This window comes from Geotrypetes seraphini, chromosome 1 (assembly GCF_902459505.1).
Source record: "Geotrypetes seraphini chromosome 1, aGeoSer1.1, whole genome shotgun sequence".
In the NCBI taxonomy this organism is placed as follows: domain Eukaryota; kingdom Metazoa; phylum Chordata; class Amphibia; order Gymnophiona; family Dermophiidae; genus Geotrypetes; species Geotrypetes seraphini.
The window spans coordinates 150364971-150392225 of record NC_047084.1 but is presented as its reverse complement, the minus strand read 5'-3'; the positions used below and the strand labels follow the sequence as shown (position 1 = coordinate 150392225).

At 42.6% G+C, this 27255-nt stretch overlaps 1 protein-coding gene across 2 annotated transcripts in view; it reads right to left on the bottom strand.

Moving 5' to 3' along the window:
* The window catches only part of GAB1 (GRB2 associated binding protein 1), a 179869-nt gene that overhangs the window by 91230 nt on the left and 61384 nt on the right, over positions 1-27255 (bottom strand). For both annotated transcript variants that reach the window (XM_033939940.1, XM_033939950.1), the window contains exons 3-4: positions 8565-8769; positions 2473-3059 (exon numbers count right to left, since the gene is read on the bottom strand). In XM_033939940.1, the coding sequence (XP_033795831.1) occupies positions 2473-3059; positions 8565-8769 (792 nt within the window). The remainder of the gene's footprint in view (positions 1-2472; positions 3060-8564; positions 8770-27255) is intronic.

Genomic DNA, 27255 nt, shown 5'->3' with positions numbered 1-27255 from the left:
ACATGTTGATAGAGAAGTGGGGCATCTTATATGAACTTCACATAAAGGGTGCCAGAAGTGCATCTAACCGTAACTCCCTTCTAATGTATGCTGAGCCATACCTACCTAACACCCCAATAGCCCTTATGGCTGCAGGTGTCACCTATATGGCAGTATGGTAGGATTTTGGTGGGCTCACACTTTCTGCCATAAATGTAATGGTTAGAGTGGCTTATGGGCCTGGGTCCTCCTCTCTATAGCTCACTAGCCAACTCACCAGCTACTTAAGACACCTGTGTGATGCTCTACTTGGATTTCCCATACCAGATGCTGCTGTTCTACAGTAGAAAAGGCATGTATACTTCCCCCTCCGTATTCGCGGGGGTTCGGGGCAGAGCCGGCCCGCAAATATGAAAAAAACGCGAATAATATTTGGGCCGGTTCTGCCCCTAACCCCAGCTATTTTAAGTCCTGAAAGCCCCCCCTTAAGCCTTACCTGGTGGTCTAGCGGCTTTTCAGGCAGGAGCGGATCTTCCCACGCTCATGCCCCATGCAGATCGCTCACAGGAAATTGCTGGCACCTTGAGCTCCCGTAATCTCTCGAGCCATTTCCTGTGAGCGATCTGCACAGGGCAGGAGCGTGGGAAGATCGCTCCTGCCCCGAAAACCTGCTAGACCACCAAGTAAGGCTTAAGTGGGGGCTTACAGGACTTAAAATAGCTGGGGTTAGGGGCAGAACCGGCCCAAATATTATTTTTTTCGTTTAAATTAAAACCGCGAATAAGCGATTCCGTAGATATGGAATTCGTGAATACGGAGGGGGAAGTATACTGTTTCACTCAGATTTTTTTTTTGGGGGGGGAGGGGAGTTATTACTTAATCCCACCAGTGGTCATTTGGGTATCTTTATGGCACTTAGATGTTCTGAGCTACACCTGTTTAGAATGTTCAATTATCGCTGCACGATGTCCAAATCTAAGCTCACTAAGAGCACATTAGCGATTAGGATACCCAAGTGCTGATTTCTGCCATTTTTAGGTCGTCTGCATTTTTCAAAAATGAGCCCCACAAACTCTTGACACCCATCATCTCACGCATCCAGACAATTCCCTATTTCACACACAGAAAACACCCACACAAAACACAATTTGTCAACTAAGCTAATAAAGGGCATGGAGGACCTCTCATATACTGACAGACTGAAAAAGCTAGGGCTTTTCTCCCTGGAAAAGCGGAGACTTAGAGGAGACATGATAGAAACCTTCAAGATCATAAAGGGCATAGAAAAAATAGACAGGGACAGATTTTTCAAATTATGGGGATCAACTAGTACAAGGGGGCACTCAGAGAAATTGAAAGGGGAGAGGTTTAGAACAAACGCCAGGAAGTTCTTTTTCACACAGAGGGTGGTGGATACATGGAACGCGCAGCCGGAGGATGTGATAAACGGGAGCACGCTACAGGGGTTCAAAGAAGCTTTGGATAGGTACTTGGAGGACAAAGGGATTGAGGGGTACAGATAGGAGTAGAGGTAGGTTATAGGGATAGGATTAGAGGTAAGTTATAAAATTAATCAGGGACCACTGTTCAGGCACTAGGCCTGATGGGCCGCCACGGGAGCGGATCGCTGAGCAAGATGGACCTCTGGTCTGACTCAGCGGGGGCAACTTCTTATGTTCTTCTTATGTTCTTATGTATGAATTCAAGCTCTTTCAAAACTGCAGTTCCACATCCTCAATGATGTAATTTAGATTTTTCTTTTACTTGGAGGCAATTACTTCACAATCTTCCCAAAAACACCTCTAAAAATCTACCAGTAGATTTTTAGAGGTGTTTTTTGGGAAGACTTTCAAAACTGCAGGCATAAAATCTTAATTTCATATACAAAACTACATAGGCTTCTCTCAAAGAACTGAACTGTTCTTGCCATCATCTAATTCACAAAATTTAACTCTTACTTTATATATACATAAATCGTTCTTGCTCACAAACACAGCCTTTACATATTTAATAGGCAAATATAAACATCAAGTTTGGAAAGTGTGGCTTTTTTTTTTTTTTAATAAATGTAGTATGAAATGCTAGTCATACTGTATTTTATCTTATTCCAGTAGCCATATCTGTTCTCAAAATAACCATGAATTTTCTTTAGGGTGTGATATCTTATTGGACCAATATGAAAACTGTGTGCTTTGTGACCTTGATCTAAAAAGGGCATTTGTGGTAAAGGTTTTTAAACATGTCCTATGCAATATCTTTTATAACTTTCCGTAGTCCAGTTTTACAACCTGATGTTTAATCTGTTCTGAGAATTAAGATTAAGTCATACAAGGTATGCAAAATCTAAAAAGTAGCACATCAGTACCACAAAAACATATAATAGATTAAACGGGATTGTGATTCAAGAGTGACAGGAAAAGGTTGGAGCAAAATTGAAACAGGTAATATAAAATATTATCGGATACAACAGAAATTAAAATTCAAAAGGCTGACCTTTTCGTAATCTGTTTAAATCCAAAGTAGAAACTGTATTACTACGTGATGCGGGCATGCTTGGTGTCGGAATACAGTAATTGCTGTCAGTCTCTGAGGCAGTACGAGTAATGGTGCATCCCTCTGCAGGAGATCGCTCTGAAGCATGGAGAGGTTTAGGTGGTCGAGGAGGGGGAACATCTGAAATAGGTTCTAATTTCGATGTCTGACTCAGGGCTCCATCTGGAAAAGTTCGCGGAATCTGATAAGTACCTCCAGGAGTAGGGGGGATGTCATAACTAATGGAGAACTGCCTCATTTGCGTTTCTATTAAAGAGGTTCCAACAGTATTAAACACATAGAGTTCCCCTTCTGATTCAGTTCCAGATGGAGACGCTGTCTTTGGCAAAAGATCCTGTGAAAAACTCCTGGGGAGATTATATAGGCTGGAATCCATAGATATACATCCCGCTTGAGATGGCGGAGAATCATATACAAATCCATTTACTGTTCTTTTGCTAAGATGTGGAGCCACATTTTTGTGGGAAGGTACATTATCATTACAATCCGTTTCAGAAGAGATGGATTTTGCAGAGTCAGCATGAGATCTTTAAAAAGAACAAAAAAAAAAGTATTAGAGGATTCATTTAATGTACTTTTACATCCTATGCATGGCAACACACTATTTGAACATAAAAGAACATGCATACAGGGTCAAATTTAGATGTTAAAAACCCATCTATCCTTTTCACCTTCCCCCATCACCTCTTCCTCAAATTTCCATTTTTTTTCCTTTGCTCCATGTTCTTGCACTCTCTCTTCCTTCCCAGAGCACCATCGGCTGCGAGGTTGCCACATTGCCACATATCGTAACTGGATACCCTCTCCCTTCAACCTCCAAACCATTCTTGAAGTACCTAGATAACGAATCTGGAGAATCGCTCCCATCACAATCTCTCCCTTAAATCTGATCCCTAAACTGTTAGCCACTAATCTCTAACTATGTATGTTCCACTCAATTTGTAGCATCTTTTTAATCATTGTAAACCGCATAGATTAGAACTTCACGGTCCTGCGGTATATAAACTGTTATTATTATTATTATTCTAGTCCCTTGCTCAATCTGGCTTCCAGGCCCCATTTCACACACTAATATAAAAAGTAGAAAATCAGTCTCATGTACATGCCTTATCACAGATTCTCTCTCTCCCTCTCTTGTTCAATTTAGCAGTCACAAACTAGAAGTGAGCTGCTGTTTTCAAACATCAATATTTATTATTTACCCAAAATTAACATAAGACACTTGTCTTATTTTCGGGGAAACATGGTAGTCTTCAAGCGTTTATATCCTCACTTTGAGATTATGAATTAATGTGGGATTTTTGTATTATTTTATGCAAGTAGGGTGATAAGCAATTTTAATATTTAAAAAGTTTCCCTCTCACACAGCACTTTAGTTGTTGAATAAAATAAAAGACACTTGTTGGTGAAGATAGATGTTTCTGGGTAATTCCTATGGTGCGCTTTTAGGATGTACATATGTTGTGGGATCATTTTGATATGTTTCCCTAGAACTGATTTTTCACCTAAATATTAATGACAAGTGGTTATTTAAGAAAACGGTAAAGAATCTATTGTTCTGTGTGACAGTTGGGAATCTAGGAGCAGGTTTTTCTAGGATCATATCTATCTAACCTCTTCTGAGTTTTTGATACTTTTTGAAGTCTGGATCCTTGGTTCTTTAACAGGAAACTCCTGTCACTTACACCTTCAGAGAAGAAACCGCCAGCCCCATGTCCAAGCCATCTTGAAGAAAGGAAAGTACTGACGATACCGAGGCCATGACAGGGTCCAGCTTCTCCTTGTGACACCACATTGGAAAGAACCCCAGGCCTTGGCGTATGCCACAAATGTGGATCTCAGAAGCGTACTTACCACTAAATCTGAATAGCCCTTTTAGCTCAAAGCCGAGAATTCAAGATCCATGCCATAAGACGAAAGCGCTCTGGATCATGCAGCCACTTTGTGGATCTCAGGCTTGACGGGGCTTTAACGCCTGACATTTGGGAGTGAAAGCTGGAAATGTACAATGGAAGCTAAAGGATTTATACAGTCCAAACATAAGCTAGTGAACAGTTTTCCTCTGGGCACTGATGAACCCCCTTGAAAGATTATATTTTATTCTTCTATCCACAGAATCTCTATTCATAGCTTTTGTCTGGACTATGCAATTGCTTTGGCTTCAGTTGTAAAGTTTAACTTCATCTTCCAAAGACCCTAACATGGCCAGGCTATATAAGTTTTCTTTATTTTCTTTAATGTTTTTTGATTTCAGGATTTTTTTTTAACTTAAATTTTTCAAATTAGCAAGTTATTCACCTGCTTAACAGAACTTTCAGAGCAAACTGAGTATTAAAAAATATGCAATTTGGTGTGTCACAACTTGTAACTACAGAAAAATAACCATTATACTAAAAGCTGTCTTTACCCAGTAATCATAGAGAGTATAAACAGATATCAAACATGAAATTATATGTATTTGCTTAATCTACCATCATCTAAGTTGGTACAAAAGTTATTACAACTACATAAAATAAAACTTTATTTGATTTGTTCATTGACTATGTTGGTGAATAAATGGCTCATTTATGTACATTCCTCCCCATTATCTTATCAAAAATTATAGCTTCCCCCTTTCCTATTGTAGGTTTAGTGTTAAGTCTATGCCTTTCCATTTTTAGACTGTAAGTTACCCAGATGGCATGAGCTGTTGGGTAGGGTAGAAAGTTTTAATAAAACTTGAAACTTCACCTAGAGAGAATGAACTAGTGGAAGATTAGGTTCTTACCTCAATAATCATCTTTCTGTTATAAGACATAGGATTCTGTATCATAGCTGTTCCTGTTTGTCGCACATCTGCAGAAGGGTATAACTCAAAACTCCTCCCCTTCTGCAGTAGAGAACAGCTCCCTCTTCAGTTAGTACCAAAGCAAACTCCACTGAAACAGAAGAAAAGAGAAGGAGGGGCACAGGGAATTTCACCGGCTACAAACCATATTCTGTGCTGCTCTGTAACTTGTATCAAAAGAGCAATGATAAACAACAAATAACAATCAACATTGAATAACAAATTAAGCACATGAGTAGCTAAGAACCAACCTGCTAAGTGCAACCAGTAGGAGCCATAAAAAAACAACCAACCTTCAAAGGAGAAAGGGAATAGGAGCACCTATGGTCCTGTAGTTTTGTCTTTCTTAAATCCTAGAAATAGAGGTCCTGAGACAATGTCCGAAGTAGAAATCAGGCAAATCAAAAGTCTGCATGGGGCGGGCCATACCGAATCTTATGTCTTATAACAGAAACAAGATTAACGAGGTAAGAACCTAATCTTCCATTCTGTAGCAAAGACATAGGATTCTATACCATAGCTGATGTACTAAAGCAGTGCCATATGTCTAGGAAGGGACAGATGAGCCTGCTCACAAAACCGAGGACCCGAAAGCAGCATCCTTTCAAGACACCACATCCACTCTGTAGAACCTCATAAAGGTGTGGAGAGTAGACCAAGTAGTTGCTCTACAAATTTTATCAAGCAAAACAGCCCAGGACTCCGCCCAGGAAGCAGCCACACATCTGGCACTGCTTTGGTACATCAGCTATGGTACAATACCAGGTGGACTTTACAGTTTAAGTACCTGACATATCAAAGAAGAGACAAGTTAATTTAATCATGTATTTGTAATGGGTATAACTAATGGGCAGACCGGGTAGGCTGTTCAGGTCTTTACTATGTTAGTTGAATGTGCTGTGATTGAGCTAGGACGCTGTTTATCCACAGGCAGTTAGGAAGAAGAAGTTGCCATGCGATCCATCTGGCAATCGAAGCCTTGGAAGCTGGCTTGCCTTGCCTTAATTACCTGATCAGCACAAAAAGTTGGTTAGATAGCCAGGAATCTAGTCCTCTCCAGGTAATGTAGGTCTCTACACATATCCAGCCTCTGCAAAATTCTGACCTATTTTGCCACATCTGTAGGGTGAAAGGCAAGTAAGCGAATCTCCTGATTGATATGGAGGCAGAAACCACCTTCGGTAGAAAGAAAGGTACTGTTTGCAGAGAAACACCAGACTCTGTAAACCTGAGGAAGGGTTCCCCACAGAAGAGGGCTTGTAACTCTGAGATCCACCTCACCAGACTATGGCAACCAAAAACACGATCTTAACCATAAGATCCAAGAGGGAATCAGCTGCTGGAAGTCTGGAGCCATAGGATAAAGCCTAGATATAGCTTTGGCCACTTTTAGGGAGCCTAAGCAGAACAGATCAGAACATACCTTCTGAATTTGCTTGCAGAAGGAAAAACTGAAGAGGGAGCGGTTCTCCACTGCAGAAGGGTAGAAGTTCAGATTTTTGAGTGACGCCCTTCTGTAGATTTGCGACTAATGGAAAGCAACAGTTATAGTACAGAATCCTATGTCTTTGCAACAGAAATATTGCTTCATTCATGATGTTTAACCATTTTATTTTTTCAAATGGATACACAACCTTATAACCTCAGAGTGACTCTACAAGTCTGAATAGGGATAGTAAGATACATGCATACTTGGAGGTTGGTGGCTAGTCTGAAAACCCATACAATAGATTTTGAATTAAGAACATAAGATATGTACCTTTTTCAAACACTTAATACTGATAATAAATTGTTGCCAGAAATTATTCTAAGTCTTGAGTGTGAGGTAAATCAAGTCCACAGAAACATAAACAGTTGCCATACTGGGTCAGACTGAAGGTCCCTCAAAAGCCCAGTACTCTGTTTCTAACAGTGGCCAACCCAGTTACAAGTTCCTGGCAAGAACCCAAGGAATAAAACAGATTTTATGCTACTCATCCTTGGAATAAGCAGTGGATTTCCCCAAGCCATCTGAATAATGGCTTATAGACTTTTGTTTTAGGAAATTACCCAATCCTTTTTAAAACCCTGCTAAGCTAACTGATTTCACCTCATTCTCTAGCAACAAATTCCAGAGTTTAAATTACATGTTGAGTGAAGAAATATTTTCTCTGGTTTGTTTTTAAATCTACTACTTAGTAGCTTCATCGCATGCCCCCTAGTCCTAGTATTTTTGGAAAGAGAAACACTCATCTGCACAAGTTCATTACCTATCTGCAACAAAGTATAGCACATCTTTGTATAATATTTCCATCTTCATTAATTTTTAAACCAGTGCCACCTTGGGTCCAAAAGAGTTTGGGGAGAGAAGACAAATCTTCCCACTTGTTAAAAGAAATAAAAGAGTTGGATTTTTTGGCAATATAAAGCTCATATCTGTAGAGCAAACAAATCTGGTTCTACCATCTGGCATAGGTAACTTGTGAGAGAACCACAAATGATTTTTAATGCAGCAATGAGTAAAGAATCAAATAATATAGCATCAAAATCATTTAAAGCAGAATTGAGAGAGGCACTTTTCAGGACAATGGTTGCATAAGAAAAATGTGCCGAAACTGAACTGGAAACCCCAAAACAAACTCAGCAAGTACTTCATTTTGTACTAAACACAATTGGTGGCATAACCATGAGAGGGGACTGGGCCTTCCACATTGAGCTTAGCCTTCCTCAAAATGAACATCTCCCTTGCTGTAGCTGGTGGAATATTTTGTTTTTCCATCATCTTGGTCCCAGTCTCTGCTTTTGTCTATCTTCTACTAATTCTCTTTTCGGGTCTTGGGAACCCTGGTTCCATCCCAGTGAGCCTGGGGGGGATCCCCGTGGGAGTCCCGTAGACCTTGAGGGTGGGATCCTACGGGATTCCCACAATCCCCGTTCCCATGCAGACCTCTACTGGGAGGGCACCGGAGTATCTTGGAGAGCACTGAGGGAGTATCTGAGGAGCTGGGTAGGGAAGGAGGAGGGCTCCCACTGGCTTGAAGCCCTTGCATTGAACAACGCTAGTATGAGTCTCAAATATTAGAGCCAAAATTTGGATTAGGGCAGACAAAATTCCGTATTAGTCCTATAGGAGGAGTACAAATCACTAGACTTGACCAAAGAGTGCAGCCTTGTAACAAGTAAAAAGAAAACAATTATTTTGCCATTTTTTTCTTTGTTTGTTTACCTAGAAGGTTCAGGCTTCTTGCTCTGGCAGTTGATGAGCAATAGATAGTCTTGAGGATCTTCCTGGTTAGATGACGATTCCAGATGTTGTATGTTGATTGGTTGGTAAGGCGGAGGTAAGGAGCAAAGGGAAGATGGTGCAGTAGTAACTGCTACGGGTAACTCAACAGGTGCTTGCAAAGAGCAACTGGGCGGCTTCAAAGCATCTGCCAAAAATAGAAATAAATATTAAGACTTAAGGCTCCTTTTATCAAGGTGCGGTAGGCGGTTAACGCGCTAAATACCGCACGTTCAACTGCCTGCTGCGCTAGTCACTAACGCCTCCATTGAGGAGGCGTTGGTTTTTTGGCTTGCTGCGGGGGTTAGCGCGTGATGAAATATCCGACACGCTAACCCCCGTAGCGCACCTTGATAAAAGGAGCCCTTACTTTCTGTTACATTATTCTTTACTTTTTAAATAAAACATAAGGTGCATCTAAAATCATACAATAATGGAAAGGCACACGAAGGGAGAAGAATGAGGCAAAACAGTTTTCAAAACAAGCAAAGTCCTGTCAATGAACAAACTTGATCCCATATAAAATAATTACATCTTTAAAATATTTAAAACCTTTTTGAATGCAACTAGAGATTTCAAATTTAAATAAGCAAATTTAATTTGCACATAACCACTATGTGGCTACTTGAAGAGATGGCACCGTATTATTCAGTATAAGGGATTTAATAATAATAATCATCAGTTTATATACAGTAAGGCCATAAGATTCTAAGCGGTTTACAATAGTTTAAAAAAACAAACAATAAAAAGTTGAATAGAACTAAAAAAGTTAAAAGCCAACACACTGTACTCTCCCAGAGGAACTCGCTTTCCATGCTGCCACTGGAAATTACAATTACAAAGTACTAAGGCACCAAGGATAATTCTGTATACAATATTTTAAAATATTGCATACTTTATTTTGAGCATAATTCTCCATCATAAGGACTGGCTGCCCCTTTCCCCCCACCAGCTTCTTCCCTGCTTCGGTTCAACCTGGCCCAGCAATACCATTCTAGGCTCCCCCTCCTCATCTCTCACAGCCTAACATAGTACTTTGAACCTCTACCGCTCCTCTGGCAGGTTGACATCTATAGCTTTCTCAGCCGCTTCTCCAGAGTGGAAACCGCTCGGCTTTCTCTTTACTCTTGACTCTTCTGTTCTAACCTCAAGTTTGTACCCAATAGGCAAGAGTAGGTTTGTTTTATTTACTTATTTTAAAATTGTATAACCCGCTCTATCTAGAAATTCTAGCTGGGGTACAAATAAAACATATACAGTACAAACAATAAGATATATAACAAATAAAATACAAAAAGCTATATCAACACTAAAAAAAAATCAATTGCACTGCAAAACAATACATCATACTGCCATTTTATTAAAAAAAAATAAATAAATAAAAGATTTAGGGCCTGATTCTGTATAGGAAGCTCGGACTCAGCAGCCGTCTAATGACTTTTGAGAATTGCACATGGGCGTCCTATACAGAATCGTGTCTGCCCTAATGGACAGATGCCTAACCCCGACTAACCATCCCAATTCTCTAACTAGCGTCCATGTCACAGGCATCATTTAAGAGAATTGCGCTGCCACTGAGCTGATCGCAGCAGGGGAATCTCCCTACTATGAGCAGCTGAGCAGCAGCACACCCCTGAACCCCCCCCCCCCCCCGCAAGTTGGCCAGCAGGAGGGATGCCCATTCCCTCCTGCCGGAATCCCTAAACACCCCCCCCAACTGTCCGCAGCAGGAGGAGTGCCCAATTCCTCCTGCCACCACCCACCCCCCGCCCCCAAAGCATCCCCCAGCTACCACCACTTTCTTCCAGGGCCCCCCACCCACCTGGAGACCCCACCGGAGGGAGGCTGTGCCAGCTGGCAGGCCTGCCACTGCAAAATGGCAGGCCTTCCTCTTCCTAGTGCATTCTGGGAAGTAATGGGGGAAAAACTAAGGCCCTGATTGGCTCAGATGCGTAAGGCCCCTTCCCAAAGGGGGGTCCTAGGTACCTGGGCCAACCGGAGTCTTAGGCCTCTTTCCCAGTGCATCCTGGGAGGGCTTTTAGGTATCTGGCCAATCGGAGTCTTAGATCACTCCCACATCCCAGGTGATTAATGATGCATTCAAATAGGTACACACACAATAAAGTATAATTAATTTTATTTTTTTTTAACGATGTGCAGTTATATGTTTTTGCAAGATTTTGGTGTTGGGATGCTCATTATTGTTGAGTTCATTTATCAAAGTCTCGGATGAGAAGATGTAGTACTGAAGGAATAAGTTAAATGATTTCACCACATTCTCCGGCAACGAATTCCAGAGTTTAATTACACGTTGAGTGAAGAAATATTTTCTCCAGTTTGTTTTAAATCTACTACTTAGTAGCTTTAACAAATGCCCTTTAGTCCTAGTATTTTTGGAACAAGTAAACAAGCGATTCACATCCACCCTTTCTACTCCACTCAGTATTTTATAGACCTATCACCCTTGAGCCATCTCTTCTCCAAGCTGAAGAGCCCCAGCCGCTTCAGCCTCTCTTCATAGGGAAGTTGTCACAAACCTTTTATCATTTTCGTCGCCCTTCTCTGTACCTTTTCTATTTCCCCGGGACAAAATGAGCAAACAGATAAAGAAATGTTTTCAGAAATTAGAAAAGCTGGCAAATTGGGCAACAATATAATAATGGGTGATTTCAATTATCACAAGAATTATAAACAAAGAAAAGAGTAGAAAATCATCCAATACAAATCAAGGTCTACTCTCTTCTGAAGCTCAGGAAGATATCTTAGGATCGTTATTAAATAACACACTAAATTTCTCCCCTAGCTACAGGACACGCAGAGTCTCATCCACTAGTTAAATATACCTGCTATTGCAAATCTTCATTTGAGAAGAACTGGATATATTCTTTGACTTTTTATCGGCATGTGCTTTTGCTGGTGGCGTTATATAGTGATAAGCAAGGCATAGTAGAAGAAGTGACTGTGTTGGTTGGGTCCACTGGGAAACAGTGTTCATAACATGATCAAATTTGAGCTGATACCTGGAGTGATGTTGCGTAAGAAATCTACTGTAGCGGCATTTTCTGAAAGGGCGACTATGATAAAAATGAGGAAATAGTTAAAAAGAAGCTAAAAGGATCAGTTACAAAGGTTAGGACTGTAAACCAGGTGTGGATGTTATTTAAAAATACCATCGTGGAAGCCCAGACCAGATGTATTCCACATATCAACAAAGGTGAAAAGAGGAGGAAATTAAGAGCCAACATGTTTAAAAAGTGAAGTGAAAGAGGTTATTAGGCTATTAGAGCCAAAAAAACATCCTTTAAAGAATGGAAAAAGAATTGAAATGAAGAAAATAAGAACAGACACAAGCACTGACAAGTTAGATGCAAAGTATTGATAAAGACAGCTATGAAAGAATATGAAGAGAAATTTGCAAGAGGCAAAAACTCATAATAATTTTTTTAAGTACATTAGAAGCAGAAAACCTGTGAGGGAATCCATGGAACCGTTGGATGATCAAGGAGCAAAAGGGGCACTTAGGGAGGATAAGGCCATAGCGGAGAGACTGACTGAATTCTTTGCTTAGGTATTTAGAGAAGAAGATGTAAGAGATCTACCTGAACCGGAAATGGATTTCAAGGGTAATGATGTGCAGGAACTGAAAGAGGGTATGATAGGACAGAGTACGGTATTGGGGTTCAAGAGAGGATTAGATAATTTCCTGAAGGAAAAGAAGATAGAAGGATACAGATAGAGGATTACTATACAGGTCCTGGACCTGATGGGCCGCCGCGTGAGCGGACTGCTGGGCATGATGGACCTTTGGTCTGACCCAGCAGAGGCACTGCTTATGTTCTTATGTTAAATCTCCATGATTCTGGAAGATGTACTAAGCCAAATCAATATGATAAAATCACCTGGACTGAAAAGTATACATCCCAGAGTACTAAAAGAACTCAAATATGAATTTGCTGATCTGGTGTTAGCGCTATAACCTGTATAATCTGTAACTTGTTACCAAAATTGCCTGAAGTACCGGAAGATTGGCTACCCTCCAATGTTATGCCAATTTTTAAAATGGGTTCCAGGAAAGATCCATAAGAACATAAGAATTGCCGCTGCTGGGTCAGACCAGTGGTCCATCGTGCCCAGCAGTCTGCTCCCATGGCAGCCCCTATATCAAAGACCAGTGTCCTAACTGAGACCAGCCCTACCTGCGTACGTTCCAGTTCAGAAGAACTTGTCTAACTTTGTCTTGAATCCCTGGAGGGTGTTTTCCCCTATAACAGCGTTCCAGTTTTCCACCACTCTCTGGGTGAAGAACTTCCTTACGTTTGTACGGAATCTATCTCCTTTTAACATCAGAGTGCCCACTCGTTCTCCCTACCTTGGAGATGGTGAACAACCTGTCTTTATCTACTAAGTCTATTCCCTTCAGTATCTTGAATGTTTTGATTATGTCCCCTCTCAGTCTCCTCTTTTCAAGGGAGAAGAGGCCCAGTTTCTCTAATCTCTCATTGTACGGCAACTCCTCCAGCCTCTTAACCATTTTAGTTGCTCTTCTCTGGACCCTTCGAGTAGTACCGTGTCCTTCTTCATGTACGGTGACCAGTGCTGGACGCAGTATTCCAGGTTAGGGCGTACTATAGCCCGGTTCAGCGGCATGATAACCTTCTCCGATCTGTTCGTGATCCCCTTCTTAATCATTCCTAGCATCCTATTTGCCCTTTTCGCCGCCGCACATTGCGTGGATGGCTTCATCAACCTATCGACCAGCATGCCCTAGTCTCTTTACTGGGGAGTCTCTCCAAGTAACGCCCCAGACATCCTGTATCCGGGAAATTACAGATCAGTAAGTCTGACTTCGGTGCCAGGCAAAATAATGGAAACAATTATTTTATTGTGTTTGTTCTGTTGAAACATGTTTTAGTATTTTTAACATGTATGCATGTAATTTTGTATAATTTTGTATGCATGTATAGTTTTTATGTGGTATATAAATTTTTAAATAAATAAATAAAGCCAAAATCATGGAACACATAGACAAACATAATTTAATGAGACAGAATCAGCATGGGTTCAGCCGAGGTGGAAATTGCCTTACCAGTTTGCTGGACTTCTTTGAAGGTGTGTGTGCTGCTAACAGCTTACTTTGCAGCTTACAGTTTTACTAAACTGTCTTGTAGATTTTTACTGAAACTTCCTCAGGGTTTGTACTGAAAAGCAGAGACTCCTCATGGGGCCATACACTGCAGAACTCACTGCATTAGATTGACACTTCTCTGAGGCTCCCATTCAGCTAACCCTTACTTCTGTAACCTTAGGTGTTATCAGGCAGACTCTGTAGTATTTTGAACAACTTTTTTAAATAACTTGAAGTAAAAAATACACACTCAATTTGAAGATTTCAAGGCAGTCCAACTGTTACAGATCTTCTTACTTTACCAGAACATCTTATCCAAAGGAAAGCTGGGAGGGTGTTCACACACTTTGTAGGAAATAACACTGTGCTCCAGACTTAGATATTGAACCTAAGCTGTATTAGGCTAGCGGAAATAAAGTGTGAAAACCTGGTGAAAGGACAATGCTACATCCAAGTTTTCAAGTAGCCATACGGTCTTATAAAATGGATAATTTTAATTTCTTAATCTTTTTAATTTATAATTTATCATTAACTAGTATTTTTATTTTTAATGTAATCTTTGTTTTCATCCTCATTGAATGCTTATTAGGATATATGTATCTTAGCTCTATTTTTCCTATCTTCAATGGAGTTCCTTTCCTTAATCAATTGTTGCATTGTAAACCACTTAGGTCAGTGATATGCAGGAGCGGTATATCAAATCTTAAAAAACATAAACATAGAAACATAGAATATGACGGCAGAAAAGGGCTATAGCCCATCAAGTCTGCCCACGCTAATGACCCACCTCCAGACTTCACCCGGCTAGAGATCCCACATACATATCCCATTTCTTTTTGAAATCGAGCACGCTGCTGGCGTCAGTCACCTGCAATGGAAGTTCATTCCAATGATCGACTATCCTTTCAGTGAAGAAATACTTCCTGGTGTCGCCATGAAATTGCCCACCTTTGATTTTCAGCGGATGACCTCTTGTGATTGAAGGTCCTTTAAGAAAGAAGATATCATCTTCCACCTCGATGCGGCCCGTGATATATTTAAAAGTCTCAATCATGTCCCCCCTCTCTCTACGTTCCTCGAGCGAGTATAGTTGCAGTTTATTCAGTCTTTCCTCATATGGGAGGCTCTTGAGTCCAGAGACCATCCTGGTGGTAATTCGCTGAACCGACTCAATTCTCCGCACATCTTTTTGATAATGTGGTCTCCAGAATTGAACACAATATTCAAGATGAGGTCTCACCATGGATCTGTACAGGGACATTATGACTTCGGGCCTCCGGCTGACGAAACCTCTACGGATGCATCCCACCATTTGTCTAGCCTTGGATGCAGCTTTCTCCACCTGCTTGGCAGTTTTCATGTCTTCACTAATGATTACTCCCAAATCTCGTTCTGCCCTAGTCCTAGCTAAGGTCTCACCATTTAGAGTGTAAGTTCTGCATGGGTTTTTGCTGCCAAGGTGCATGACCTTACATTTTTTGGCATTAAAGCCCAGCTGCCAAGTCGAGGACCAATGTTCCAATAAGAGCAGGTCCTGCTCCATACTGTCGGGTAAGGTGCTGTTATCTACTATGTTGCATAGTTTGGCGTCGTCGGCGAATAGTGTTATTTTACCTTGAAGCCCTTGAGTCAGGTCTCTTATGTATATGTTGAAAAGGATCGGTCCCAAGACCGATCCCTGTGGCACTCCACTGGTCACCTCCGATGTATTGGAGGGGGTACCGTTAACCACCACCCTCTGGATTCTACCGCTTAACCAGTCATTGACCCATGTCGTCAATATCACTCCCAATCCCATCGAAGTCATCTTGCTCAACAATCTGCGGTGCGGGACGCTATCAAAAGCTTTGCTGAAGTCCAAGTACACGACGTCTAGAGACTTCCCCATATCCAGTTTCCTTGTAACCCAGTCAAAGAAGCTGATCAGATTGGATTGACAGGACCTTCCCTTTGTGAATCCATGCTGCTGGGGATCCTGTAGATTCTCCTCGGTCAGGATCGTATCTAATTCCTGTTTAATAAGTCTTTCCATGAGTTTGCTCACTATTGAGGTGAGACTGACCGGTCTGTAATTCGCAGCTTCCGTTCTGCAACCTTTTTTGTGCAATGGAATGACGTTAGCTGTTTTCCAGTCCATGGAGACTTTTCCGGTACTTAGGGAAAGATTGAACAGCACGGATAGCGGTTCCGCCAGGACATCACACAACTCCCTAAGAATCCTGGGGTGTAGACTGTCCGGTCCCATGGCTTTGTTCACCTTGAGTTTTGATAGTTCGCCATGGACGCTGCTGGGTGTAAACTTGAAGTTTTGAAACGGGTCTTCCGAGGTTTGCCTTGCTTGCAGTTGTGGACCGGTCCCCGGCGCTTCACAAGTAAAGACTGAGTAAAAGTATTCATTTAGTAGTTTGGCTTTATCAGAATCCGTTTCTGCATAGGTCCCGTCTGTTTTCCTGAGACGTACTATCCCATCTGTGTTTCGTTTCCTGTCGCTAATGTATCTGAAGAAGGATTTATCCCCTTTTTTCATGTTTTTCGCTAGTTGTTCTTCTGTTTGAATCTTGGCCTCTCTGACTGCCGCTTTGACTGCTTTAGACCTGGTCAGATAGTCTTCTTTTGTCACCCTGTTTCCTGTATGCTTGTAGGAAATAAAAGCTTTTTTTTTTTCCTTGACAAGATCCGAGATCTCTGCAGAGAACCACTGGGGCTTGTTCTTCCTCCGTCGTTTGCTTACTTTTTTTATATAGCGGTTTGTTGCCTCATGCAAGGTGCATTTCAGGATTGACCACATAGCCTCTACATTGTTGGTTTCAGCTTGGTTTTGTAGCGCCTGATGGACGAAGTCTCCCATGCGTTTAAAATCAGTGCCCCAAAAGTCGAGGACCTTTGTTGCTGTGTTTGATCTAGTGAAGCCTATCTTGATGTTGAACCATACCATGTTGTGGTCGCTGGAGGCTAGTGTATCGCCTACCGAAACTTCTGAAACGCTTTCTCCGTTGGTGAGTATCAGGTCCAGTGTCGCCTGATCTCTGGTGGGCTCCAGCACCATTTGTTTGAGTCGCGCCCCTTTTATGGAGGTTAAAAGCCTTCTGCTGCCGCTGGTAGTAGCGGAAAGTGTCTTCCAATCAGCGTCGGGCATATTGAAGTCCCCTAGCAGAACCGTGTCCCCGCGTAAAGTGATGTTCTCAATGTCTTTGATTAGTTCCATATCCCTGTCTTCCTGCTGTTTTGGGGGCCTGTATACTACACCCAGATACAAGCATTTTTCGTTTCCTCTGGCCAGGTTCACCCAGAGTGATTCCCCGGTGTAGTTGACATCTGTGATTCTGGTGACTTTGATGTTATCTCTAGTGTATAGTGCTACCCCACCCCCTATCCTTCCCTCTCTGTCCCGACGAAGTAAGTTGTATCCTGGTATAGCCATGTCCCACCCATGTGAGTCTGTGAACCAAGTCTCAGATATCGCTATTACATCGAGGTCGGCGTTCGTTATCTCTGTTTCTAATTCTAGAATTTTATTGCCTAAGCTGTGTGCATTAACATACATAGCCCTCCATACTTTATGTTTGCTAAGACCCTGTGTAGAATTTCCCGCCTGAGTTTGAGTGGCTTTTGTATGATTGTTTTTACTGTGTGAACTTACCTCGGTCTCAGAAATGGAGTGTCGATTCACCTCTCCTGGAAAATTCCTTACTGCGCTAGTACATGAGTGGGAACCCTCCCCCAACTTACCTAGTTTAAAGCCCTTCGGAGGAGGTGGGCTAGTCGATGTCCGAAGACGTTCTTGCCTCTCCTTGTCAGGTGGAGTCCATCTGGTCCCTGCAGTCCCTTTAGTGCCTCTCCATGGTCCAGGAAGCCGAAGTTCATGTCCCTGCACCATTCATGTAGCCACTCGTTCGTCCTCTGGATACGCTCCTCCCTGGCTCTTCCCTTGTCTCTTACAGGGAGGATCGAGGAGAAGACCACCTGCGCTCCCATCTGCCTCAGCCTCTCACCCAGGGCTCCAAAGTCCTTAGGTATGTTCTCTGGGGTGTTCCTGGCAGTGTCGTTCGTACCCACGTGAATAAGGAGCATGGGGAAGTAGTCCTCGGGCCTGATGAGTCTGTCTAGGCAGGCGGTCACGTCCCGGATCCTGGCAGGCAGCAAACCTCTCTCGACTGCATATCCGGTCTGCAGATTGGTCCCTCGGTGCCCCTCAGTAGGGAGTCCCCAATGACCACTACTCTGCGCTTCTTTGAGGGGAGCTGATTAGTTGTCTCTGGAACTGGGACTGTCTGAATGTTGACCTCCTGTGCCTCGCTCGCGGGTCCTTCCTGTAGTATCTGGAATCTGTTCCTCAAGGTTATTAGTGGGGTTGATGTAGGGCTGCCCTGTGTGCAAGAGAAGGAGACAGAAGAATTAGAAGAATGTTTTCCGTGTTTTCTTGTGGAGGAGGTTACCAGCTGCTAAGAGTCAGCGTCCCCATCCTCCTCCTGCACCCCAGTCGTTGGTGCCAAAGTTGTAGGTTTGGTCAGTTTGGGCGTCTTGAGGATGATCTTGCCTGGCTCCTGCTCGGTGATCTGGGACAGCTCTTGGATAACCTCGTCAATGAATGTCTCGTCTTCTCTGATGCTCCTCAAGCGCTTCACCTCCTCTCTTAGGCTCATCAGCTCTCGCAAGATGTCTCCGTCTAGCTGGTCTATCTCGTCCGTCTGTGTGGAGGCTGTAGTTGTCTGCTTGGGGATGGGGATGGGGAGGGCCTCGGTCTGTACAGAGACCTCTGCTCTCTGCCCTGGTTTTCCCTCTGTCTGCACGTGAACCGAGGCCATCCCCTGGATTCCTTCAGTGACTGGGCTGCCGGTCTTGATTGTAGTCTTCGCATTCCTCGTTCTTCCTGCCATTTCTAAGAAAAAAAAAAAGAAACCTTTTTTTTTTTAAGATAGTTTCAGAGTGTGAGATTGAGAGTGGAAAGGATAGAAAGACTGGTAGGGTCTGGTATGAGAGGACTGTCTGCTTGTTTACTAGCTAGAAGGGTAAACATGCTGTTCTCTCCAAGAATCTAAATAAGGGTGGGGGCTTAAGCTCTCTGGTTGCAGCCTGGCTCTCTGGGAGAAGCAAAACTTTCTAGGGATTTGAGTCCCCAGAGCACACATCGCTTACATGTCTTAGCATAAACACTCATATACTTGTTTATACAAGAACTGAGAAAATGCCCACCTAAAATGAGAGCAGAACACTGTGAATAAACATGTGGATAAAGGTGAGCTGGTTGATATAGTGTATCTAGATTTTCAGAAAGGTTTGACAAAGTTCCTCATGAGAGGCTCCTAAGAAAATTAGAGAGTCATAGGTTAGAAGGCAATGTTCAGTTATGGATTAGGAATTGGTTATTGGACAGAAAACAGAGGGTAGGTTTAAATGGCCATTTTTTCTCAACGGAGGAGGGTAAATAGTGGAGTGCCACAGGGACCTGTACCTGGAACAGTGCTATTTAACTTATTTATACATGATACTGAAATTGGAACAAGTGAAGTGATTAAATTTGAAGATGACACTCAGCTGTCCAAAGTTGTTAAAACACATGCAGATTGTGAAAAATTGCAGGCAGATCTTAGGAAATTGGAAAACTAGGTATCCAAATGGAAGATGAAATTTAATGTGGACAAATGCAAAGTGATGCACATTTAGTTACCAGATGCTAGGGTCCACCGGGGGGGGGGGGAGGGGGAGGCAGCACTCAAGAAAAAGATCTGGGTGTCATTGTAGTTAATACAATGAAACCTTTCAATCAATATGTGGCGACAGCCAAACAAGCAAACAAGATGCTAGGAATTATTTTAAAAAGGATGGTTAACAAGACTAAGAATATTATAATGCCTCTGTATTGCTCCATGATGCAACCTCACCTGGAGTACTGCATTCAATTCTGGTCGCCTTATCTCAAGAAAGATATAGCGGAACTAGAAAAGGTTCAAAGAAGAGCAACCAAGATGATAAAGGGGATGGAACTCATCTCGTATAAGGATAGACTAAAAAGGTTAGGGCTCTTCAGCTTGGAAAAGAGATGGCCGAGGGGGAGATATGATTGAGGTCTACGTAACTGAAATCAATTTCTGCATCAATGTACAGATATAGAAAGTTTTAGGTGAGGGTAGCTCCTCACATGATGGGATTCAAGGTAGCCACCGTATTTTGAGGTTCCAGAGGATAAATATTCGGAATCTCCAGAGCTATAGAAATAAATACAGACAGTTCATTCCTATGGAATATTTGGCTATAGTGGAATCATTTTTTCTCCTCAGGAGGCAACTCCCTCCTCCAGAGGGTAAGTCAAGAGACTAGCTGGAGATTACCAATTGCCCTCTCAGCACGGCTCAAAGGAAGAAAATAAAATTTGTGGACTGCACAACTGAAACAAGGGCCAAATTCAAAGATGGCCATAGGTACATCCTGCTACGAGGAAAGAGGAAAAGAGCCACAGAGCCAACTAAAGCCTAAGTGGGCATCTCCCCAACTCAGCATGGACTCAATCCATGGAAGGCAGAGCTAGAAGGCACCTGACTACAAAACAGCATACTACCCTGATGCAGCTCACCAGTGTGAGTAGCACTTAAGGGATTTCAACAGGGCTGCAATGTGGAAGGTATAGTAACAGAAATAAAAGCAGACTCATAGTGAGCTCACCAAATTTCTGTGCTAGTTGAGACACAAAAACGAGGCTCTTCCTCACACAGAGCCATCAGAATCCCCTCCCCACATCTCCTTACAAAAAGAAAAGTCAGCAGGGGAATTAAGATTCAGCAATGATCTAAGAATAGGGGGGGGGGTTTAAAGAGGAGAGGAGCATGGAGGTGAAGACCTGGCATCAGAAGGGCAGGATTAATTTGTTGATGCCCCTAGGCACACAAGTACACTGGGCCCCCTGCCCCCACCCCGCCCCATGTATTTACCTATTTTCTTATTTACTTCTTTATTTCCACTTTATTTCTTTTATTTTAAAATTCAAAACAAAAAACAAAGATTACCATACCAGTGCACAGCTTTTCTTCTATGCAACCTCCAAACATCTCTGAACAAATTCTCCCTTCCTTCCTAGATGAAGAGATCTTCAGCTGGCAGGGCTTTGGGAAGCCCACCAATTTATATTTTGCTTATGGGTAGGAGGCATGGGGCAAGGCGGGAAGAAAATTTAGTGCCCATCATTTTATTGGACTAATACATTTCTCACTTAGCTTTCAGAGGTTAGAACCTCTTTCTTCAGATCAGTAAGCTATACTGCTGTTACAGTATCCCTGTCCTGACCTGAGAAAAGGAGTTATGGTCTCTGAATTAGTAAAAAAATGTATTAAAGTTAGTTCAATAAAATAAACAATTATCAATAAAGCTACAATAATACATTATCCTAAAGCAAAAATAAATAAATAAAGCAAATAGAAATTTTTCTACCTTTGTTGTCTGGTTTCTGCTTTCCTCATCTTCTCATCATTCTCTTCCTTACATCCACTGTCTGCCCTCTCTCTGCCTCTTCCATATGGCATCTGCTCTCTTTCCATGCCTCTTCCAGAAATTATCTGCCTCTCCCATCTCTCCCTCCCCCCCCCCCCCCCCCCCACTGATGTGGCATCCATCTTCTTCCCTTCCCTCCTCCAATGGTCTGGGCATCTCTCTCCTCTCCTTCCCTCTCTCAAACCCCCGTGGTCTGGCATTTCACTCTCTCTTCTCCCTTCCCCCAATTCCATCAGCATCTGCCCCCTTTCTTTCCCTCCAACCCAATTGAATCCAGTATTCTTCCCCCTTATGTCTCTCTCCCCTTTCCTTGCACACCAATTCCATCAGCATCTGCCCCCTTTCTCTTCCTCCACTACCCTTCCATACCATCCTTTTCACAACCCTTCCATACCACCCTGCCCCCTTTCTCTTCCTCCACCACCCTTCCATACCATCCTTCTCGCAATCCTTCCATACCCCTTTCTCTCCTTCCACCACCCTTCCATACCATCCTTCTCCCTTTCTCTCCCTCCACCACCCTTCCATACTATCCTTCTCACAACCCTTCCATACCACCCTGCCCCCTTTCTCTCCTTCCACCACCCTTCCATACCATCCTTCTCCCTTTCTCTCCCTCCACCATCCTTCCATACCATCCTTCTCACAACCCTTCCATACCACCCTGCCCCCTTTCTCTCCCTCCACCACCCATCCATGCTCCTTTCTTTCTCCCCCTCCAAACAATGCAGCTGCCGGCTCTGCCCTCTGAGCTCCTTTGCAAAAGGCAGCCCAAAAGCAAAATTAGAACAGTTGACGGCAACAGGCCCCCCTGCATCAACGGCAACGGGCCTCCTCTCCTCCGCATCAACAGCAACGCAGCCAGATCTGTTACAAGAAGGTCCCGCGATGACTGCGTTTGCCATTCCATCCCCCTCAGACGTCACTTCTTACTGAGCAAGTAAGTGACATTGGAGGGGGATGGACTGGCAGACGCAGTCATCGCGGGACCTTCCTGTAACAGAGCCAGCCGCATTGCTGTCGATTGGGGAGGGGGCCCGGCCCGTTCCGTTGATCCCGGGAGGGGGCCGTTGCTAAACTTTTGAAATCCTACACTTCGGGCCAGTTCCTCTGCCATCAGGAGCTGCCCCAGCACCTCACTCAACCTCTCCACTGCAGGGACTTGGGTCAGGACTGTATGGGAGATGAACTCCGCCTCCTGACATCACTAGTAATGCTAAACTGAACAAGCGAAACTGCAAACCTGAAAGGAGCTGTGCCCGACTCTGGTTCTCCTCATTCTAACTTGCATTCGCACTATGGGACAACCTATGGTGCACTTAACTCTTAACCCGCTGTCACTGAATCTGATTTTGATTGAGTGCTAATTTAACTATTAATTTAACTGATTATTTAACTACTGCCTTTCTATCTGATCTAGAGCTATCTGATTCACTGCTAATTAATTAACCTAGAAACTGGGAGTAACAAAAACACCAAACAGCCACTAGGACAAGAAGGAGTCATTCTAATCTGCAAGCATGAATTTCCTACTGATTTTACTATTCTATTTAATATGCGACAACATTAAGGATGTTAAGTCACTCAATCCACAACTACACTCAGCCCATTATCCTGACCTACCCTTCAGGCTTATAATTAACCAACAGGAAGACAGAGCAAACCATATTAATATAATCTCGAGCAACGGTAGACATCAACGTACCCTAAAAAAAAAAAGAGGATAAGGAAAACAAAACCATCAGAACCACTACATTTACCAAACTCTATCACATTCACTTCCATTCCCTGTGCATACCTAACACCAGATCTGTCAGGAATAAAGCATTTTAAATTAAAGATTGGATCATCACCAAGCAAATAGCCTGTCTTTTCCTAACGGAAATGTGGCTACTAACTGAAGATGACCCAATAATAAATGATCTCCTACCAGATAATTTTAAAATTCACATGCTAAATTGTGATGAAAGAAGAGAGGGAGGATTAGCAATTGTTTCTAAGGAAGGATTTGTAGTAGAACTATTGGATTCCAAAATGACCAATCATTTAGAAATATTAGCCTGTAAAATTAGCAATAAGGAAATAGAAGATTCCCTTTCTTGTATATTATTCTATGTTCCGCCAAAAAGCTGGTCAAAAGCTAAAAAGGACTTTTGCGAATTTGTTCTACATAACTCAATCACTTCATCTCATAATTTAATTGCAGGAGACATAAACCTACATTTAGATGAAGTGGACAATCCAGAAGCGAAAGACTTTAAAAACTTTCTATCTCTACTTAATTACAATCTCCCTTTACCCACACAAACACATGAAAAAGGCCATCATTTACCGTATTTTCATGCATATAACGCACGCGTTATACACGATTTTACAAACCGAGCATAACCATGCGCGTTATATGTGTGAGCGCGTTATACAATTTTTTTTTTCATTGCGATCCGGCATCCCCCCTGCGAACCGGCATCCTCCCCCCCCCCCGCTCGAGTCACCCCCCCTCCCCTGTGATCCTACATCCCCCCCAGCACCGCAAAGACATCGCTTACCCGATTGGGTACCGGCACCAGCACCAGCACCAAGGCACAGGACATGCCAGTGCCAGTGCCCGAAGATCCTCCCTCGCCTGGGCTGGGCTGGGCTGGGCGGTGCGAGGGAGATCCTCCCTCTTCCCTGTGCTGGGCTGGTCTGGGCTTTGAGCATTTGCGCATGCTCAAAGCCTTCTGGTCTCGCTCTCTCCGAGATTCTGAAGATAATGGTCTCATCATAATAACCCCAATTCCAAAAAACCACAAAGAATCACCAACATCAGTAACCAACTATAGACCAGTAGCATCCATTCCATTCATTGTAAAAATCATGGAAGGATTGGTACACACCCAACTGATGGAATACCTCGACCAGTTCTCTTTTGCATGAAACTCAATCTGGTTTTAGGCCTCTGTTTAGCACAGAGACAGTCATTGCTGCTATGCTGGATAATCTGCGCTACTTGTTTAGTAAAGGCCTCAATGCCCTGATCATGCAATTCGACATGAGCTCTGCCTTTGACTTGGTGGACCATGGGAAACTGTTACAATGCCTAGATGCAATTGGAATCAGAGGAGAGGTATTAAACTGGTTTCAAGGTTTCCTTATATCCCGCACCTACCAAGTCCATTTTAATTACGATCTCTCTGATATATGGAGCAATTCATCTGGCGTCCCACAGGGGTCACCATTATCCCCTCTGCTCTTCAATGTTTACATGTCCTCACTGGGTGCGCAATTGTCCCAGCTGGGGATAAAACTATTCAGCTACGCTAATGACTTCACGATAATTATCCCATTTACTACCTCTATCTCAGAAGTCACCCCCAAAGCAACAGAAGTACTAAATCGGATGGAGCAATGGATGACTGAATTCAAACTGAAGCTAAACTCAGAGAAAACAAAATTTTTTATAGCATCACCACACCCACTTAATACTAAAGCATCAGTATGCATCAATAACCTTAGTTATCCCATTCAACCCACTATGAAGGTATTGGGAGTAACACTGGACCAGAGTCTGACCATGAAAGACCAAGTAGACTACTTGATTAGAAAGATCTTTCTTACCCTCTGGAAGCTTCGGTCCATTAAAGCTTATTTTGATGTCCCATCATTAAGAATCCTGGTACAATCACTTATACTGAGTCAGCTTGACTATTGTAACATTGCCTACTTGACACTCTCCCAGAAGAATATGCGGCGATTGCAACTGGTACAAAATGCAGCAGTTAGGCTACTTTGTGGACTGCAGAAGTTTGATCATGTAACACCTTCCTATCGACTTCTACACTGGCTGCCGATGGAGACACGTGCGAAATTCAAGTTTGGTTGTTTTTGCTTCAAGGTACTTTATGGCTTAGCCCCTATATATGTAACAGACCTTTTCTCTTTCACAACCAACCGACATAGGAGAAGCTCACACCCTAACTTTGTTTCTCCACCGGTTAAAGGTTGTAAATTTAAAAGTCATCACCAACATCTTTTCTCACATCAAGCAGCATTAAGGGCTAAAGATCTGGAACAACTGCTCGTGCCTACTACTTATAGGGAATCAGGAAACGCTTAAAAATACATCTGTTCCTGAAGTACTTAGGTAACGACCTATACAATCTTAGTCCTCAATAAATGATCTTTAGAACTCTTATTCACTAACTCTGAACTATGTTTATTCCACTCAATCTGTAATACCTTTTAATCATTGTAAACTGCAAAGAACTTCACGGTCCTGCGGTATATAAACTGTTATTATTATTATTTTTTTTAAAATGGCAAGGTGAGTTGTCCTCCTTCAGCGGGCCCCCCTCACAGTTTTGGGCCCTAGGCATGTGCCTACTAGGCCTATTCATTAATCCGGCCCTGAGCACCAGTAGGTATACACCAAAAAGGGTAATTTGGTATACATGTGCACTCAGTTTTTTAAAAAAAAACCTACCCCACAAACTGGCAGGGAGCAAGTGTTTGCAGAAAGAGCCAGAGCTGCGCAGTTATATTCATCCACCTGCTAGAAATACAGGAATACTGTTAGGAAGCAGCTGCACAATAGCCTATATGGCAGAACTCCAAAGTACTATCCTATTCTAAGAGTCTAGGCCCTACAGTAATAGAAAGCCTGATGGCATCCTTCTGGATCTGAAACTTCTGGACATTGCTTTAATGCAGCATGACCTTTCAATAGATTTGGCACAGAAACACAGAATTGCTTGTGGAATACTTAAAGTGGAGCAACCATCTAGCTATTGCATCATTGCATTATTTCTGCCCACTAGACCGGAACAATCGGATCATGTATTCACAGCAGAAGACAAGAAGCAGACCAGCAAATAGCAAAACACAGTTTCTTGAAAATGAACACCCAATAAATATGTGTTTTGCTATTATTTACTGGTCTGCTTCTTCTTGTCTTCTACTGCAAGTGTTTGTAGACCACTGCCACTTGATATTCATCATGTACTTATTTCAGGGACATAGAAACATAGACATGACAGCAGATAAAGTCCAAATGGCCAATTCAGTTTGCCCATTTTATTACATGAACCTTTATAATACTTCTCTACAGTTGGGAGTAGTACCAGAGGACTAGGGTAGATATGGTACCTCTCCACAAAAGTGGAAGTAAGGAAGAAGTAGGGGACTACAGGTCAAGTCTAACTTCTGTGGTAAGTAAATTAATTAAAACCCTTTTTAGAAAACAGACAATAGTGATGTTTCTGGAATCCAGTGAATTACAGGACCCAAGGCAGGTCTTGTTAGACAAATCTGATCAATTTCTTTGACTGGGTGACCAGAGAATTAGATAAAGGCAGTGTACTAGACGTGGTGTATTTAGATTTTAGCAAAACCTTTCACAGTGTTTCACACAGGCATCTACTAAATAAACTGAGTACCCTTAGTACAAGCCTCATAGTGAAGGACTGGGTCAGAAACTGGTTGAGTGGAAGACAACAGAGGGTAGTGGTCAATGGAGATGTTACCAGCAGTGTGCCTCAAGGTTCAATTTTTAGGCCTGTTCTTTGTAACATTTTGTTAGCTACATTGCTCAAGGGCTGTCAAGTAAGATTTGCCTCTTTGCGGATCATGATACCAAAATCTACAATGGAGTAGACACCGCTGATGGTGTGAATAATATGAGAAAGACCAAGCGATGCTTGAAGTATGGTCTAAAATTTGGCAACTAAGATTTAATGCTAAGAAATGTAAGGTCATGTATTTGGGCTGCAAAAAGCCAAGGGAACAGTAGTATAGGGAGTGAAGAACTTTTGTGCACGAAAGAGGAACAGGACTTGGGTGTGATAGTAGGTGAAGATCTTAAGGTGGCCAAACAGGTTGAAAAGGTGATGGCAAAAGCTAGACGGATGTTAGAATGCATAAAGAAAGGAATAGCCAGTAGGAATAAGGAGGTATTAAAGCCCCTGTATAATTTATTTATTCATTCAATTTTCTATAGCGTTCACCCAAGGGAGCTCAGATGGTTTACATTAATTTATTCAGGTATGGAAG